We start from the raw sequence: 19,492 nt of genomic DNA on the forward strand, positions 1-19,492 counted from the left end.
ACCAGGGGTTGACTTCAGCCTCTTCCACTTACTGATTGTGTGATCTCAAGCAGTTACTCAACCTCTCTGAACCTGTTTCCTTCCATGAAAAATGCTTGTGTTGATAGCACCCGCCTCGTAGCACTGCTGTGACAAAATACCAGGCACGTGAATGTTTACTAATGATGCTATTATTTCAGGGACTGATCACAAAGGAATGAGTATTCCTTTCCCACATTTAATCTCAGCCCTCCGTTCTTGGTTTGGCTGCTACAGAGAATGCTTGATTTTAGGGACATTTAAGATTCCTATCTATAAGGCTACTATCCAAAATCTATAAAGAATTTATCCAACTCAACACCAAAAACCCCAAATAGTCCGGTTAAGAAATGGGCAGAAGACATGAACAGAAACTTTTCCAAAGAGGACTTCCAGATGGCTAACAGACACATGAAACGGTGTTCAGCATCACCCATCATCAGGAAAATACAAATCAAAACCACAACGAGATACCACCTTACACCTGTCAGAATGGCTAAAATTAACAACACAAGAAGCAACAGGTGTTGGCGAGGATGAGGAGAAAAGAGAACCCTCATGCACTGTTGGTGGGAATGCAAACTGGGGCAGCCACTCTGGAGAACAGTTTGGAGGGTCCTCAAAAAGTTAAAAATAGAATTACTCTTCGATCCAGCAATTGCACTGCTAAGTATTTACCCAGACAATGCAAAAATACAGCTTTGAAGGGACACAGGAACCCCGATGTTTACAGCAACATTATCAACACTAGCCAAACTACAGAGAGGGTCCAGATGTCCATTGACTGATGAATGGATAAAGAAGATGTGGTGTATTGCCATTTGCAATGACGTGGACGGAGCTAGAGGGTGTTATGCTAAGCAAAATAGATCAGTAAGAGAAAGACAGATGCCATATGATCTCAGTCATATGTGGAATTTAAGAGAGAAAACAGATGAACATAAGGGAAGAAGGGAAAAAAGAGAGAGAGGGAAACAAACCATGAGAGACTCATAACTATAGAGAACAAACTGAAGGTTGCTGGAGGGAGAGGTGGGGGGTGGACTGGATGGGTGAGGGGCATTAAAGAGAGCACTTGTCGTGTTGAGCACTGGGTGTTGTATGTCAGTGATGAATCACTGAATTCTATTCCAGAAACCAGTACTGCACTATATGTGAACTACTTAAAATTGAAAAGAAAAAGATTCCTATCCATAAAGCGATATGAGACACAGACTAAAACTTAGTATAGGGTACTGCTTTTAGCTCATGGATTTTTACCAAGGGAGAGATGTCTTGGCAAGACAGAATTCCTCTTTTCCTCAAGGCCTTTTCTTCAAATTCCTCTCGCTCAAAAATGTTACAAAAGCAGCATCTGAGGATTTACAATCCATGTCATTTGAATAGGATTTGACATTGTCCTTTTTTTTTTTTATGGACTTGTGGAGTGCGCTATTTCATCTCCCCATATACCTACATTAACACCAAGATGTGATTGTACCCCTCTCCTGAAGCCCCCCAGAGATCCATCTCTTCTGCAGACTTTGCCTCCCCCCAAAATACTACACACTGGTACACAGATTTTCTTCAGGGAAGAGACTGGAAATTCAGTGCTCACAGACCCCCGGTGGCCACCCAGTTCTGACACCTGCTGGGTCCTGTTGATGTCTGAAGGGGGCCTTTGTGGATGTTTTGCATTGTTAAATACAAAGGCAATGATGGGGGGGCACCTCGGTGGGGCAGGATGATGGGGACAGGGACGAGGGCAAGGAGCACACAGCATTGAGGTACAGTTCAATGGGAGGCAGTAGACCTGGGTTTCAGTGTTGAGTCTACGCCACCAGAGCCAAGTCAATCAGAAGTGATAGGTCTCAATTACCCTATCTGTAAAATGGGGTGAATCATACTTGCCTCCATACTGGGTAGATATTTTAGGAAAAGAAATGAAGTCATACAGTTGAAAGCACTTTATATTTTTAGAAAAGAAAAAAAGGTATGTGGGGGTGGGATGGGTGGGTGGGTAATAGGCTGATAAATCCATTACATGTCACTGTTTTCGTTGGGCCCAAAAGAATATGATCCAACAGGTGTTATTTAAAAATTTGGAAACCAGCTCTGTGCTAACTCCGGCGGGGTATGTGAAGGAATCACGTGACATGATCTCTACATTTATTTATTTATTTTTAAATATTTAATTTATTTATTTGACAGAGAGAGAGGCAGTGAGAGAGGGAACATAAGCAGGAGGAGTGGGAGAGGGAGAAGCAGGCACCCGACTGAACAGGGAGCCCGATACAGGGCTCGATCCCAGGACTCTAGGATCATGACCTGAGCCGAAGGCAGATGCTTAACCGACTGACCAACCCAGGTGCCCCCGATCTCTACTTTTTTTTTTTTTAATAATATTTATTTTGTTATATTAACCACCATACAGTACATCCCCAGTTCTTGGTGCAATGTTCCATGATTCATTACTTGCCGATCTCTACTTTTAAAGGATTTACCATCTCAAACCAGGTTGCTCCACGAACACATGAAACATTGATATGTGGTACTGATGGTGGGTTTGCAATGAAGCTTCCCAACCCTATCCTATTCGATGCTACAAGGAAAGGATGATCTGATGATGTGACAGTGGAACTGGTAAGTGGAGGTGCCCCACTTGGACAGCACAGCTGCTGGCCTCTTACTGTTGCCTTTCTGTCCTTGGCAGAGCACGGGCGTCTTACTTCTCACTGCTGCCATCACCAGTGCTGGTGGGTCATGGCCGCATGCCTTGTGACGGGCTGGTGGAGATGCCAGGGTCTTCCCTGGGGCCTCCTGGCCTCCTCACCTCTGATGCTGCCCTTCACCTAGAGTCGTGGAGGTTCCGGCTCCTGACACTTCCTCACCTGTACCCTTCCACCGCCACGAGTTACAAACGCCATCGCAACTACTGTAACTGCAGCACTGCTCTAGGGTGTCCCCACTGGGGTGCTATTGTCCCCATCCCTTCTGTGCTGGCCAAGATAGGCCGCCTTCCTTCCCCCGTCCACAAGAAGAAGGGTGCTAGTGTACCCCTTCTCATCCCTACTTTTGCCCTGGGTAGACTAGAAAAGATGCAAGGTGCTCACCTTTCCCCCCAGCACAGAGGGTTGGGTCCCTGCCTTCTTGGTTGGGGATGCTGGTCTGCAATGGGGTGAAGGACCAGTTCTGTTGCTCATGGTTGGTGGGCTGATTCCAGCTCCAGATTTCCAGGGCTGGGCCAGCAGATTTTGAGATTGCCCCAATGAGGCTCAGCATAGCTTCTGCGGAGGAATAGGTCACTGTAACTGCTCTCATCTTCGAAAATAAAAGCTGGGCTACCCTAATTAAAATTAAGAATCAATACCAAGTCTCAGCCATCAGACTGCCAAAATGACTCAAGTCTGAAGCAGTATTTGGCATTGTGGGATGTGGGGAAATGGGGGCTCTCATGTACCATTGGTGGGAATGTACATTTTTACACCCACTTTGGAGAGCAGGCTGACAACGTCTAGAAGAGGTAAACTGCTCAGACTTCACACTCGGCCGTTCCCTTCCGGGCGTGTAGACCAGTGGTTCTTAACTGGTGGTGCTTTCGGCCCCAAAGGAATATTTGGCAACCCTGGAGACATTTCAGATTGCTTTGTTTTCTATTTATACCAACCCAAAAATATGTGCCCTTTCTTTTCCTTTGTTGCTTGGTTTGGTGCGCATGTGATGCCTACCTCTGACTGTTTTTGCTGTCATCGAGATGTCATCCACAGGACCCGGTCTGCGGGGCCTGGGTCTTAGTGTTTGTCTGGTATTCTGACCCCAAGCCCCTGGAAACATCTGTCTGACATCCTACATGAAGCCCTTTTAGTCTGCTTTAGAGAAGTCCCCTGTAGATGAAATAATGGATTGACTAGTGTACCCCCAAATTATTCATGTCTGTCCAGAACCTTAGAAAATGGTCTTATTTGGAAACATGTAATTAGTTAAGGATCAGGATGAGATCTTTATGAGTTAAATCCAACGACTAATGTCCTTATAAGAAGAGGAGAAGAGACAGATATGGAGAAGAACACGTGAGGATGGAGGTAAGCCCAGATGGCAGTGATGCTGCCATCAGCCACGGAACACGTAAGCCACCAGAAGCTGGAAGCGGCAAGGAGGGATTCTTCCCTAAAGCCGTCAGAGGAAGCACGGCCCTCCTGGCACCTTGATCTTGGCCTTCTGGCCTCCTGAAATGCAAAAGAATGGATACATTTTAAAAAATTGTTTCACACCGGGGTGCCTGGGTGGCTCAGTTGGTTAATCACCTGCCTTCAGCTCAGGTCATGATCTCAGGGTCCTGGGATCGAGTCTCCCATCAGGCTCCCTGCTCAGCGGGGAGTCAGCTTCTCCCTCTCCCTCTGCCTCCCCTCCACCCGTGTTCTCGCTTGCTCTACTCTCTCTCTCAAATAAATAAATAAATAAATAAATAAATAAATAAATAAATATGTAATTATTGAGGCCAATGAAAAATGTTTTCATATTTACAAGCTGCCTATGGGCTGAGAGCCTCCAAGTGGGAGAATGGCCCAGGAAACAGCAGCGGACACTTGCATGGGGCTAGAGTCACCAGGCTGCACTGAGCCCTGGCCCATTTGCCAGAATGCCATCCTCTTCCTAAGTCACCTTTACTCCGGGGCTTAGAGCTGCTTGTGCCCCTGCCTCCCTGACCACATACATGTGGCTCTATTTTGGGACTTGGGTTTTGTGGCTCCTTCCTTGGAATAACTTTCCCTACCCCTTCCTATACAAACTGCCCTCACTGGCCCTCGTATCTGACTCACGTCAGCCTCGGGATCTGCCCTCTAAGCCTGGCGTGCATCTGTTACCATCCCAGCCTCTCTTCAGAGTCGTATTTTGCCAAGGGTCATGGCTCTGTATGACCAGTAGAGGAGCCGTGGGGACTGTGTTTACTGCTGCTGGCTTGCAAGAGGGTTCAGCACTAACCCCACCTGCTTTCGGATGCCTTTGCTTAGGTAGGTAGGTCTTCTTACCTCCTCTTGGGACTCTGACCCATTTCCTGTTATGATTGCTAAAACTGGGTCAAGTGTATTTCTGTTCTTCCTGCTCTGAGCGTAGCTGGCAACCCGGACACCCAGGAGTTGCTGCTCATTTAACTTGAGCATTTGCGGTTCCTGTTGGAGCCCGGCATGACCGGGCAGCGTCTGCCTGGTCCTTTTGCTCATTTCAGGCTTTCTGGGCCCCATGCGGCAGCCAGGGACCTGGTTCCGTCTCTCGTGTCAGTCCTTCTCAAACCATCCGTGGGCTCTGTCCCCAGGGCGTTGTCTAGTTTCCAGGCAGGATTGCTGCTCTGGAAATTCAGGCTGCCATGGGATCGATCAATGTGTTTGCTCTTTTTGGGGCGCAACATGGTGGCCCCGGGGCACCCCAAGGGCTCAGCTAGTGGTGGGAGCCCTGTCTGCCAGCTTCCATCGGTCTGTTTGAGGCAGAGGACTTTCTGGGAGAGTTTGAGGTCTCCCCAGGATGCTGAATCTCCTGATGACACACTTTCAGCTGTGTATTCTGCCCCGGACTGCCGTGGGAGCGCCGTGGCACTGCCGTGGGACCACTTGTGGAGCGGGTCGCTGAGCTAGTGGAGAAAGGAGAGCTTCCAGCCCTCCCTCCCCAGCCCCAGGGGGAGAGGGTGCTTGGGGCTGCTCCTACAGCTTTCCTGGCCACTCAGCCTTAATCATTTCTTCCTCTTAAAACAAATAAAGAGACATTTTGTCCATATACTTCACTCGGCACTTAAGTCTCAAATAAAAAAATACAATCTTTAAAAAAAAACTGTTTCAAGGGTTCTCAAATTAACTGTCTTGTAAATGGCTAAGCAAAGTACATGTTAGTTACTACCGTCTTCACTAAACTCCACAGCAAGTACGAGGAGAGCTTCACAAGTCCATTCTTTTGTATACTGCATGTACTAATTATTGACCTTCGAGGGCTCGGGGTTTTGCACACAATAAACATTTCTTGAGTGATTGAGCTATGCTCATGGAGACCATATATACCTTCTTTTCTTGCCTTTCTTCTATGATCCATCCTTTTGCCTATCTTTCCAGAGCTCAACTTAGAGGGGGTCTGGAAACTTGGACGAGAAAATACTATATCTTGATTTTTCACACAGCTAACAGAAATATAACATTCCCTCCAGTCAAAAAGGTAACAAACCACTGCAGTATTAATGGTCCCTGTGGTTTTGTCACCAACTGAAATCACAGGTATTTTTATGTCATGTTACAATTATTGAAAATAGTTCAAAATGCCATTTATGCTCACCAGTACTTCCAAATGACTGTAGTTAATCAGACTTATTGCTAGGTCTTGCCATTTGTTGCATTGATAAACAAACATATCTATTTTCTATTTTGATAAATGTATTCAATGCAACTGGGTCTCTTTGGAATCCCATGTATTTTATGTCTTTAAAAACATCTTGAGAGGAGGTCCATAGTTTCACTAGCCAGCCTAAGGGGTCCACAGCACACAAAAGTCAAGACTCCTTGGTTACACAGTACCTTCTGGTACCTTGATTTTTTTTGTCAGTGTCCCCTGGGGCTGAGGACCAGCTGATCAGAGCAGTTGGGAGAAAATGGAGTGGATTGAAGCCTTAAAAGGTTTCAGAAAAGGCTCTGATGGTGCAAAGTGAGATGCTGCCCTCTAGAGGCTGGAAGTCAAACTGCAAGACTGACTGTAAGGCACGTTTTTAGAGGGTTTGGCGTGCAGCTTCTTGGTACTTAGGTCTGAAATTAGAGAAGCATAGGCAGTGGACGGTTTTACCCCTGCCCACATATCCCTGATGCTTGAAACCCTCTCCTTCATACTCTGCTCCAGCCATCTTCGCTGTCATTCAGTGACTCAGAAGCTTCCTCCCACTTAAGGAGTTTACACGCTCTGTAACCTCTCCTTCGCTGCCCCTCCCCCCTCTTCATCTAGATAACGGTGCGCTCCCTCCTTATCTATCTGCTCTGGAACTGCCAGTCTAGGTCAGGCTCCTTGATAATCCTCATGCAGACCTGTGCTCATGTCCTTCACAGCCCTCTCTGTTTGTACCTACGTGGTCCCCACCGCAATTATTTTGTGCCACGTTTGTCATTGAACTAGACGGTAAAGCCCGCGAGGTGGGGGCTGCCTGCTTTCCTTCTCTGTAGTAGCCTCGGTGTCCGCCCAAGGATGCTTGTGCATTGATGAAGAGTACATTTCGGTTGGCAATTCATAAAGGGACCGTGAATGCTAGCAGAATGGATTTAGGTACATCAACAGTCAAGTCAGATGGCCTTCCTCTACCTACGGCACCCCAGCTACCACCAAGGCCCCTCCGTGTTCCTAGTAGACCTGCTTACACCTGTGACATGGAGACTTCAGGACCAGCAGAGGAGACACGGTATAGCAAAACTGACAGCTAGAGGTCAGATCCTGGCCTCGATGCTTCCTTCCAGGGTGATCTCAGCTTCTCTGGGCCTCAGTTTCCCCATTTGTAAAACAGTGAAAATACTAGTACCTAGGGCATTGAAGGGTTAGGAATGCTAATAAGGGAAGGTAGGTACAGTACCGAGCACATAATAAGAACTGACCAAATGGTGACCCAAAGGAAAGCCAGCCGAGCCTGATGGATCGTCCACTCCTGCTACCGTCTTGAGAAGCACTGGATATAGAAACCAGAGGAGCCTTGCAACAGGGCAGGCCTGGCTCTGGATTCTTCCCCCTGCTCTGTCTTGGTTGGGATGTTCCCAGGCGATCCTAGGAAGCAAAACGGAGAGGCAGAGGATTCTTCCTTGCAGCTTGTGTCTGTTTCTCTGCCTGCTGCACGTGGTGTCTCTGTGCCAGAGCACCCATCGAGGCAAGTGTGCCAAACTTGCTGTCCCTCAGCCGTGGTTGAAGTTGTGATTTCCTTCTGATTTTTTTAACCCCCCCCCCCCCGCCTCCCATTCCTGCCTAACTCTTGCTCCCTAGAAGAAGAATCAAGTTAGTTTAATCTGGCTGAAGCCATCTTGGCACAGAATTTCACAGACTATTTTAGTGAATATATTCAGTAAGTAATAGATTCAGTTCAGTAAATATCAGTTGTGGTGATTTCCTTATTAGAAAATAGCGGATTGTCCCCAGCGCCAGTCTAGTCTGCCCCCCCCCCCCCCGCCAACTACTGTCACATCAGCTAAGCACCTGGCACGTCGAGGCTTTCCGGAGAGACTGAATGGAAGAGCAGAGAGGCAGCTGAAGGCACTTTCCTCTTCCAGGCCTTACCAGGCAGCATCTGCTTTGACTACCCTCAGTTTTGCACAGTGGCCAGTAGAGGGCAGGCGCAGTCAAGACAACACTACTCAGGACCTGCCAGCCCCTGAATTCCTGGCTTGAGGAGGGAGGATGGTGGAGGGAGAAAAATGTTAATAATGACAGAGAAAACCCAGTTGTTCATTATCTTGGGACCAAATGGAAGGAAATGTGTAGCTAGCGGGATGGAAGTTAGACTTAAGGAAGAACTTCCAGAACACAAAGTTTGGTAACTACAACTTTTACACAGGTGACTTTTTTTTTTAAACCTCCTAGCTACAACTGCCCAAGCAGAATAGATGAGAAAGGGGATTCTTCCAGTCCAAGGCCTATGTGACCCACTAGGTCCCCTTAAAGTAACCCTTCTGTGTGTGCCTTAAATGACTCCATTCTTGCAGATGCAATCGTAAAATAACTTTATTGGTCAGGTTAGCCACCACTCATGCTTTTCCTGTAATAAGGATCCTTTATAGAGGCATGATGGTGTTCACATGCAGACGCTTTCTGAAGAGCCTGGGGCAGGGGCAGGGGCAGCCTTGCCCCCCACATCAGAGCTCCTTTGTTGAAATGAGCTGGTTTGGCTTTTGTGGATTTTTGAGTCTGGAGCCAAGAACATAGTCCAGGGATTCCCCCCCCCCCCCAACTTCTCAGGGAAGCAGCTTCAAAGCATACACAGTATCAGAGACTTAGCGGCATCTGGGCAGAGGCCAGGTTGGGGCTACTTGTCCTCAGGCAGTCCCTGTCCCTGACCGCCCAGATGGCTCCATCCCAACGGTGCCCAAAGGAGCAGGATGGTTAGGCCTCAGGCAACATTACCTTTCAGACATGGGAAGAAGGAATTGCTCTCCAGCCAAGCTATAAAGCAAAAGGCATCTTCAGTAATGATGGTGTAGCTCAGAGATGTGAAAGCAGAGGGTTTCATCCTCCGCACGGGCCAGAGCTGGCTGCCTGGCCCAGGCTTCACGGACCCAACAAGCATCTCCAGCCAGAGCTTTCACTGCAAACTGTGACCTCAGGACAAATCAATTAACACAGCTGAGCCACAGCGTCCCCCTTTGGGCTAGCCAGGCACGTCCGGGGCTGGCTGGAGTCTGCTTCTCCCATCAGGATGTAGACTTTTCTGCTTGCATAAGAGAAAAGGACACACCACCTTTCTCATGCTTTGAGAACCACGTGCCTTGGAGGATAAAGACCCCGGGTAAGGAGCGGCTGGCAACGCAGAGGGTGTTGGGCAAGGGTGGAACTCCGGGGGCTGCTTCCTCAGTTCAGCCGTGGCGGGACGTTTGCCCCTATTAGGGATGCTGATGTAAGAGAGGTCTGGGCCTCTCCTGGGTAGAAGTCTGACCCACCTTCAAAGCACTGCCCAGCTGCTAAAATATAGGCCCTCCAGTTATCAAAGCCTAAGGTTGGTTGTCTCCTCCCACACCAGTCCCTGAATATTGTGATCATGCTGGTGTCCTCTGATCTGGTGGCTTTCAAGGAGCGAGGTTAGGGAGGTGGAGAGGTGACTCTTGGTTTCCTTCCCCCCCCCCCCCAGACACTAGTGTGACTTCTCCGCACAGGGCACGGGGCCGATGCCCACATGGCTTGGAGATGCCCGCATGCGTGAGAGCCTCTGCCTAAGGCACAGAAGAGGTGAACGCGGAGCAAGGCTGAGTGGATGAGGAAGGTGAAGGAGGAGGCAGTCGGGCAAGAGGTATTTTCCGAGGAGCACTGAGAGGGAGCCCAGAGTAATTGCGCCACCCGCCTGGCACGCAGGAGAGCGGTCAAGCGCTGCTCACAGAGAGAGCCGAAGATTGCGGGGGGAAAGCACGCTCCATGCGGTTGCCCAAGCGATTTGTAAAGTTCAGGATGCCAGATCATTGGGAAGAAACTAGGGAGTAGTGAGGTGTCTGGGGTTGGGACTTCCAAGGATTACTTCCTCTGCCACCACGTCTGTCCTGGAAAGAGAGCTGCAGCCGTGTGCCTCAGTAAAAGGCTGCCTGTCCCCTGATCCCACCTGACCCTGCCTACAGGGAAGAAGACTACAGAGGGAGCCCATGGAGTTCTGTCACATGGTCTGTCCCAAACCTTCCAGCAAAAGCCAAACCAAACCATCCAGCCAAATGCAGCGGGGCGTGGGGGCCCCCGGCCCCGTGCCCTGTGCAAGGGCTGCTCAGATCTCGATGAGGCTGGCAAGGCGCAGGCAGAGGGGCGCGTCTACGGGCATGGCGCTGCGCTTAATCTCGTTCCCGTCCAGGCGGAGCACCTGCAGCTTCGAGAAGTTCATGACGTCCACCACGGTGCAGAAGCTGCTGATGGAGAACTCTGTGGGGACAAGAGGGGCGGGGTGGGTGCGAGAAGGCCGGATCAGGGACCCGGATCCACAGGAGGCCGGTCAGCCTCTGTGAAGGGGGCTTCAATACTTCTGAGGGGAGGAGTATGACTTGGCTGGGTGGGGGGGTTGTGTCTTTCGGGATCGGAGTCATACCGACTGGCACCGCTAGGGGGCAGCACTAGGGCCGGAGTGGGGTGTCTGCGTGCATCTGCGGATCCGCTTCCTAACCACCCCTAATCTGCACAGAACTCTGGAATGTCCTTGGGTCTCCTTCCAGCCAGGACCGGGTCTTTTCCCATCTGTGGGCAGCAGGGGGAAGCAGAAGGTTGTCAAAGACCAACCTTAGCAGCTTTGCTGAATTGCTCTGAGAAGGAAGGCTGGGGAAATGGATGGACTTAAATCTGGAATATCTCCTGACACTTTGCAGAAAGAGAGAGGGGCAGGAAATTAAAGAGAGAAAGCCTGGGCAGGGAGACAAGCGTCCTTGCGTGCGGGAGCTTTGAGGGGGTGCATGTCTCCATTCCGTTACCGCCAAAGGAATGAGCAAGGCCCCGGGGTTCAAGAAGGAGGAAATTCATAGACGAATAGGGCTGTCATGGACCTCAAAAGTCAAATAAATAATTCCCTTGCCTCCTGCATTTAATATGATATGGCTTACCCCCCCTTCTTTTAATCTCAAAAGAAGTCCTTTTTTTGAAGAAATTCCCCTCCCCCAAACCACATAATCTTAATAGATACAAGAGTTCTGTGTGGGTTCAACATAAATCCTTCCATTTTCCCTCCAGTTGTCCTCTTGGACATATGGGCCACCTCTGTCTCAAGTCTCCTGGGTTAGGAACTTGAAGGGAAAACCCCAAGAACTCAACTAAAATTCCAGCAGGGCCAGCACAAATCACCCTGAGAAGCTGCCTTCCACACGGTTCCTGAGGGCCTCGAGAAGATGGCTCCTGCCAGAGGAGCTCCCCGTGAGGTTACCTGTCGGATCTCGGATCTCAGATCTCGGTGGGCTCTATTTCCACGGCTGTCACTAACCTAGGGCAGCCCCAGAGCTTGCCTTTGCCTCCATCAGAGGCATTCCTCTGCTTGCCAGGGAGGTGGGGAGGGGTGGGAGGAGCTGGAGGAGGATGGCCTCATGGAGGGTGCGGTCATGGGTGTGAAAGGGAAGACTTCGAGGCAGACAGTGTGGGGGGCTTAAATCGGCTGGCGAGGAAAGTGCTTTTCAATTAGCACTAAAGGTTGTTTTCAGTCCCTCTTAAGAACTGACCAAGAGGAGATAGGGTGAGGCTGCAGCCCATTAACTTGTATTGCAAATGTGAGACAGAAAATCCAGCCCCAAGGAATGATGGGACACTGGACTGGGAAGAGGGGAAAAGACGGGAAATGCCCTCCTGTGGACAGCGTGCAGTGGCAGGGTGGGGGGGAGTGGTAAGGGGATGGGTGGGAATGGGGGTGGAGTCGGGTGGGGATGGTGGAGATCTTTTGGATACTTTTGGATGTCTCCCTTCTGGTCCCAGGAAGTAGATGAAGTGGCCTCTGAGTGGGCAGGTTGGGGGCAGAGCTTAGGTCAGGGGTGGTGCCTGTGATGGGTGGGCTGGGGAGAAGTCATGTGGGTTGGTAATTAGATCACTTCCAGATCTACTGGGGATGGCACTAGATGGGTTCTCTACCCAGCCTCAGGCCCTCAGACCATCTGCTAAGATCCTGGATCCCTACACTTCTATATAAATATGGGGGATACTCAGGGGCTGCTAGACACACCCCATGTATCGATTCCATCCACGCAGCAGACGCACTATGCTCCTCTGTTTGTCTTCCCTACGCTCATGAAGAGGACAGGGCTTCTGCTTGGAGACTCTGGAGGACATTTTCCAGCCTAGATGAAATACTGACCTAAGTCTTTCCAAATTCCTCCTGGGGTACCCACCCTGCTCCCTTGGATCCCACAGCTACTGAATAACATTCCAAGCTGTGTTCCCTTGCTGTTGCCAGGCTGGAAAATCTGAGGGAGATGCTAATGGAAGAGGCAAGTGGGAGGAGGGGACTGGCTTGATTCCCCTGCACACCCTTTAGTTCCTGCCCTCCATTTAGCTCCTCCCCCAGAGGATTGCTTCAGTCCCACCTCCACCACCACCCTCACTGGCTGTGGGAGGACGCCCTAGGAGACGGGCCCCAGCTTGGGGCACTGTCCTTCCTGCTGTTGGTCTGACTCAGAGAGATACTCCTCACATTCTCAGCCAGAGACGCCTGGTGCCAGGTCCTTGGATGTTGAAGGCCCACATTCAGGGTTCTCCCTACATAGCCTGGGTGGCCCGGAGAGATGGCTGCTCCTTCTCAGCGTCCCCGTCTTTGCAATGCAAGAAGTCAAACAAAACAAAACTATGCTTATCAACTTCCAAGTGGCAACGAGAGGAGAAGCTAGTCATAGTTACGGTGTATTGCTTCTCAGTTATGTGCCAGGCCCTGGACCAAGCGCTTCCTGTCTCTTAACTCGCTAATTTAAGACAAAGTAAATACAGGAATTGGTGTTATTTTGCCTCAAAAGAAAACTGACAGAGAGACTAAATGATAACGATAGATCAGCAGTTTTGGTTTAAATGACACAAGAAGGGATTTGGGGAGAGACACCGAACATTTTTAGGTTGTTTGACTTCATGGAGAACTTTCTCGCAAGACCTTGGGACACTTAACTGAAGTGGTTTTGTCATCCTCAGAGCTTTGTGAAGGGGCGGGCCACCCTGTATTGAGTGGCAGATGTGCTCTGCGTGGACACAGGCGGTGACAGGGAGCCGTGATGGCGCCCTTCCCGCCCCGACTTTCTCTGACTGTGTATCATTAGGCAGTAACTAATGGGTTCTCTCCCATGACAGCTGCTCTTTGCTGTCACATTCTCAGGGTCAAACAGCACATAACGTGACATTTCTGATGTGACAGTCCTTCCAGATTTGGAGTAGGGTGGCAGGTGACTTCTGGGTGGAATCATGGACAGCCATGAGTAAATGTCAGACCCTTTGCAGCATGCGACATCTCAGAGACATCTCAGAGCATTGGCCCATTCGGGAATAAGACCCCCCCCCCCCCCGCCAAAAAAAGAAAGAGAGACTTTACATATAAAACAGTTTGGTGCTCATGATGGTGTCTTGCACTTAGAGCCAGAGGACCAGACACCTCCCCTCCTTGCCTGCCCTGCTGCCGACCTCTGGGACCTGGTGCCTCTCTCACTCAGAGGGCTGTCCTGCCTGCTTGTGTCTTGCTAAATGACTGATCTGTTCCCTGAGCACCGGGAGAGAAGAGATGAGGGGAGAGGATGAAGGCTCGGTCCCTATCAGTGCTTTGATGGTAACGTTTGCTCACAGCAGGCTCCGCTTCAAAGCCTTTTGCCAGGGGTCGGTAGTGAGTCCTTTCCCAGGGAAGGGGGGACTTTGCTGACCGAGGAAGGCTCAGTACCTTCCAGCTGGGATTCCAACATCAGAGGCCCTGGGGTAATGTAAGCACATGCTGAACACGGGATCCTGACACAGAGCTGAAAAGCAACTAGATCATTCTATCTGAAATGAGTATTTTAGTTCTAAAAGGCAGAGAGGCAGTCCTTTTGATTCCTTTAGGCATTCCCCAGGAAGTACTTGGAAAACAAGAGGTCTGTGTCCTTGCCCGCCACCCCAGGGCTTTGTGGTGATAGGGCCCCTGTTACCCTGGGGGGACCTCTGCCCCAATACCAGGGGCTCCTTGTACTCCAGGGAGAACGGACCAGAACAAGCACCTCATTCAGCTCGGAGAGGTTGCACATTCTTATCCAACAGCTGTTATGTTTAAAACACAAACAAACAGCCAAACACACGGCAGACTGTAGAGGCAGGAGGAGAGCATGTGGAAACAGAGAGCTCATCCTCTTCTGGGTCAGTGAATAAGAACAAACGCCGTGGTTCCTTGACAGCCTGCCTTCTTCCCAAGATGGACCCTAGAAGCTCAGCCGAAGTCGCCCTCTCTACGAACTGCTCTCATCCCACGCTCTGCAAGCTCATCTCTCCTTGCTCCTCAACACGGGAGCCCTTCCTCTCAGACACACAGATGTCCTGGCTGTCCCCTCCAGGTGACCCGTGAAATGACTGGCTCCTCTGTGGCACTCCCACTTCCCAGAATGGCTTTGTCCCTTTCCTCCAGCCCGCGCTCACTTAGCTCTCAAGACTTAGATCGAAGCCTACCTCTTCCGGGAAGTCTTCCTCCAAGCCAGCCCGCTCCCCACCCAGACTTTTCCCAGCACTGCTGTTTGGTCTAGGGGCGTGCCATCTTGGACCTCTCGTACGGGGGTAGAGCGTGGACTGCAGGTGGCTTCCATTTTGCTCTCTGGTTGCCCTATTCTATGCCTTTTGCATTGCTGCTGGCACTCACAATAGAGTTTTTTTTTTCCCCAATGAAACAGACAGCCACTCCCCACTCCCCTTTGTCAGTGTCTCACCATTGATCCTATTGCCTTGGAGGTAGAGGTTCTCCAGGTTGGTGTTGACTGGGGGGATCTTCTGCAGCTGGTTGTAGGAGAGGTCGAGCTCCAGGAGGCTGCTGGAGTTGAAGGTGTTGGTGGCCAGGCCGTTGTTGGTGAGACTGTTGTGGGACAGCCGCACGTACAGAAGCTTGGGCGAGCCCCGGAAGTAGCTGTCGGGGACGGAGTAGACGTTGTTGTGCTCCAGATACAGCTGCTCGAGGGCGGAGGGCAGTCCGTCAGGCACCTTCCGCAGGTGGTTGTAACTCAGGTCCAGCAAGATCAGTGACCGGAGGCCCCTCATCGCACTGCCCACTTCCTGGATCTCGTTGTGTTGCAGGTACAGGGCTGTGAGGTTCTCCAGCCCCTCCAGAGCGTTGTTGGGGACCCGTGAGATCTGGTTGTGGTCGAGGTGGAGCTCCCTCAGGGATCGAGGCAGCGGGCCGGGCATCCGGGTCAGGTTGTTGTGGTCCAGGTACAGCCTCTCCAGGTGCCTCAGCTTGGAGAAGATCTTCCTGCCCACCTTATCGCTGGTGATCTGGTTGCCATGGAGGGCAATCCAGAGCAGTCCGGTGGCATTGTCGAAGACACCTTCCTGGATGGACGAGATCTGGTTGTTCTGGAAGTAGACGTACTTCATGCGGGAAGGGACGAAGGGCAGGTACTTGAGGTTGCGGTTGTCACAGTACATGGCGGTGGGGAAGTTAGGGGGGCAGTCGCACTCCTGGGGGCAGTCACGGGGCTCTGGAGGGGGCGGAGAGCCGTAGGCATAGGCTGGGCCTTCCTCCACCCCATAGGGGTAGGGCTCATAGGGCTCGTAAGGGTAGGGGTCATAGGGGTCGTAGTAGGTGGACTGCTGGCTACGGAGGTAGTGGAACCACCAGTGGGGGTCTTCGTCATACTGGGCCCGGGAGAGGGAGCAGAGCCCGGCCAGCAGCAGGAGGGAGGCCCACTGCATTTTGTCTCTCTGCAAGAGAGGGGAGAGAAGAGAGCAAGCAGGCATGAGGGAGACAGCAGGGAGGGGGGGTGGGGAGCCCTGGGCTGGGAGCAATTCGATCTAACCCCGCCGCACAGGCTCCTGGGAGTGGGAACCCTGCCCTCACTTCCCGCACGCCTCCCCCCAGTGCCGGCTCTGCGCACCTGGTCCAGCTGGACCGTGGCTACCTGGGGGAGCAGGGTACATTTTATAGAGTCACAGAAACAGAGCCTTTGAGATTAGAAGGAACTTGAATGGGGGGCACTGCGTTTTTTTTATCGAGGGGCAGATCCTTAGAAGCCTCTAGCAACCTGAAGGTTCTGTTGGTGGAGCTGGAAAGCCCCAGCAGTCATCCCTGGGGGGGTGGGGGGGGGTGGGTGCTCTTCAGGCCTGAATTTCTATTCAGTTTGGATTCCCCGGGGATATAATATTTTCCAAGAGTCCAAGGAAAAAGCCCTCTTGTTCTTTCCATGTCTCTGGGAAACCTCCAGAAGTGTCTTGAGACCTCAAAGGGGAAGATCTGAACTACTCCTGGAAGATCTTTTGGTCTCTTGGGCAGGCTGGGGGTTTCTGGTTTCTAGTCTTTGGGGAGGGGTGTGGTCCGTCTGCAGTCCTCGCAAGGCTTGGGCTGCTTTCCAGAATGTCGGTGTCTGTAGCAGTCTGCGGGGTGAGAACACCCTCTGGTTGGCAGTCTGCGGCTGCCCACGCTACCTGGCTGGCACAGGGTCTTCATGTAACAGCGACGGTCCCCTCCGGGCTGGGGACACTGGCACCAGGTATGGCGTTGTCTTCTAGGGTGGGTACCGAGCGTGTGCAGCCCGAGTCTGTGCACTTGGCCTCTGTGGTGTCTAGTAAAGTGTTGGCCCCCTTCGTGTTCCGCCATGGACATTATGCTTGAGCCATGTGGGCCCCAGAGAAATGAATGAGGAACACTGAAAAGTGGACTAGGAATTGAAGACACTTGTGTATACCCAAGAGAACGTGGCTTTGGAATGGGATTCTGGCATCCCCCTCCCCCATCCTGAGCTACCTGTGATGACATCTGGATTACCAGCCTCTGTGACCAGCCCCCCAGTGCCAGGCAACCTGTTACCTTGAGCTTGTATGCTAGTAAGATGAGAAGAGGACAGGCTTGGAGAGAAAGGTGGGTTTGGTGCATTCTGGGAGGGAAGCTGAAGGTAAGAAAGAGGAGGAACCTACTGGTCACCCTACTCTGAATACCTATAGCCAAGGCATTGGAGAGCCCTTGTGAGCAACGGGAACCTTCCAGAGATGTGAGTGTCACCCTTGCACAGAGGAAGCTTAGAACCTTTCCTGGTGCTGGAAGGGTGCCATACATCCCTCACATTGCTGTTGGGCCTCCTGGGGTTGGCAACTGGAGATAGAAGAAAGAAAGGAATCTAAAAGTCAGCATCAAATCCAGTGAACTGGTGGGAAAGAGCCTGACTGTGACCCTCAATCTAGAAAGTCTGCCATCATTCCTCCCAGGCCCCAGACCTCTCTGTTTCCTGAAGGTGATTCTCGTTGGCCCCCTTCATTCCATTAGCCTCTGGGCTGCGGTGGAGAGGCACCTGGCTCATCATCAAGCAGCCTCAGGCCTCAGACAAAGAGCCCACAGTGTTTCTGAGAAGCCAACCCAACTGCCCACTGCCTGGGCGCGCTGGCTGGGCCCTGGCTCCGGCCAGGAGAGAAGACGGATGGAGCGGCCCACTGCCAACAGCACATTTTTCCGTGCACAGCCCTGGGCTGCTGCAGGACCAAGGTGGCTGTCTGGAGGCTGGCACAGTGAGCCTCTGTCTCCATTTCTCCTTCCAGACTGGGCACCTTGGCAGACAAGAACCACCTTCCTCTTCAAGACCCAGCTTTCCAGGGGCTGTGTATCCTGCCCACTTTGGCCTCTCCTTAGGAGCCATGACTGCTAAGAGGGCTGGGGGAGCTCATGGCTCTCCTCCCTTCCATCTCTTAGCAGTGTTGCTCCCAAGTCAGATACTCTTACATTCCCCTGCCCACCCTAATGGCAGAGACCTTCCCGTGCTCAGAGTTTTGTGAGGTGGAAAGTTTCTGGGATTGGCGCTCCCTGAGTTGTGGGGAGCTGACTCAGAAGTTAATGCTGTTCTCTCATTTCTCCACTCTAGAGAATGATCTTTCCCTCCTATCAGGGTCGAGGAGGTCAGACCAGAAGTCATTTCCTCAGCTGGATTGGACTCTCCTTCACAGCTCCCTGAACATGGCTGATTCTCAACACTTCTCTTTATTCTCTCCCTTTCACCCCAGCAACACACACAGACACACACACAGACACAGACACACACACACACACACACACACACACACTCACACCCACACCCTTCCCCTATAACAGCACTCAGGTACCATCATCTGCCTACAGGACAGACTGCAGGGCTGGGGTGGTGGGATTACGAGTACTAGCAGGGCAGAGCTGGCTTCCCTGGATATCTGCTCCTGCCCTTTTTCATGCCTGAGAAGGGGAGGTTACCCCCACCCCCAACAACCAGAAAGGACCCATAGGACAGAGGTAACATGTTCCTTCTACTCCCCTTTGCCCCCTCTCCAGCATCCTGGGGTCATGGCCCAGATGGGAGAATGAGGAGTGGCTCTTCCCTGCCAACCCCTCTCCCCACGCCCCAGCCCTTTCCTTTACTCCCGTTATGGAACTACAAGGGACAAAAACTGAAGTAAAATGACTAAACTTACCTCCAGGTGAAACTTTCAGAGAGTGACCACGTCCCTCTGTCTGGCTTCCTTAGGTTGGAGAACGTGTGAGAGAGAGACGGAGTGTCTACTGAGAGTGTGCGGGTCTGTGCCAGGCCAGGGTCCCGCCCCCGAATTCCTAATCAAATATTGTGAAGAGAGGGACTGAGGAGGCCGGATCCTGGCTTTTTCGGCTCTGCTGCAGGGGCGGAGCTCACACTCAACCAAGCAAAATCCTTCCGTCTGCCTGACGTTAGGAAAACCACCTTCTTTCCACTCACTTATCTTCCCTAAAGCATTGGCAGCTCTGAGTCTCTTTCTGCTGAATGAGTTAGTGGCGTCCTGGAAGGTATTTGTACAGTCTCTTACCAAGTGCCTGGCTTTCTCATTAAACCCACAAGGGCAGATGCAGGGCTGGGGAGGGCCAGCATTGGGGAAGAGGCCATCTTAACTCTTTCAGCAACCCACGTGTCACGCCCGAGAACCAGGACTACTCAGCCTTCTCGCCTCCCTCCCTCCCTACCGGTGGTTAGACTAGTGCACGGGCGGGCATGACACAGGACAACTGGCTCTGGGTTGAGTTCTGTCCCTTACCAGTGTAGACCCACCTGGGCTGCAGGATTTCTCTCCTCCCCTGGATTAATGGGAAGGAAGGGGAGCTCACGTTTGTGCATCAGTTACGGTAGGCCAGCATCACACACTTTCATGT

General features: G+C 51.5%; 1 protein-coding gene across 1 annotated transcript; it reads right to left on the reverse strand.

Moving 5' to 3' along the window:
* Positions 1–8,703: 8,703 nt before the first annotated feature.
* Positions 8,704–19,067, reverse strand: FMOD (fibromodulin). The gene is made up of 3 exons (XM_026480607.4): positions 18,787–19,067; positions 15,075–16,062; positions 8,704–10,611 (listed from the first exon to the last, which is right to left on the reverse strand). The coding sequence occupies exons 2-3, from the start codon at positions 16,051–16,053 to the stop codon at positions 10,460–10,462; spliced, it is 1,131 nt and encodes a 376-aa protein (XP_026336392.1). The 5' UTR covers positions 16,054–16,062; positions 18,787–19,067; the 3' UTR covers positions 8,704–10,459.
* Positions 19,068–19,492: the final 425 nt, after the last annotated feature.

The sequence above is a fragment of the Ursus arctos genome, unplaced genomic scaffold (genome assembly GCF_023065955.2).
Source record: "Ursus arctos isolate Adak ecotype North America unplaced genomic scaffold, UrsArc2.0 scaffold_2, whole genome shotgun sequence".
NCBI lineage: Eukaryota > Metazoa > Chordata > Mammalia > Carnivora > Ursidae > Ursus > Ursus arctos.

Coding starts and splice junctions, on each gene's coding strand:
- FMOD (XM_026480607.4), bottom strand. CDS start 16,053: ATGCAGTGGGCCTCCCTCCTGCTGCTGGCCGGGCTCTGCTCCCTCTCC. Junction 10,612..15,074: donor CCAAGGCAATAGGATCAATG/GTGAGACACTGA, acceptor TTGTCCCCACAG/AGTTCTCCATCAGCAGCTTC.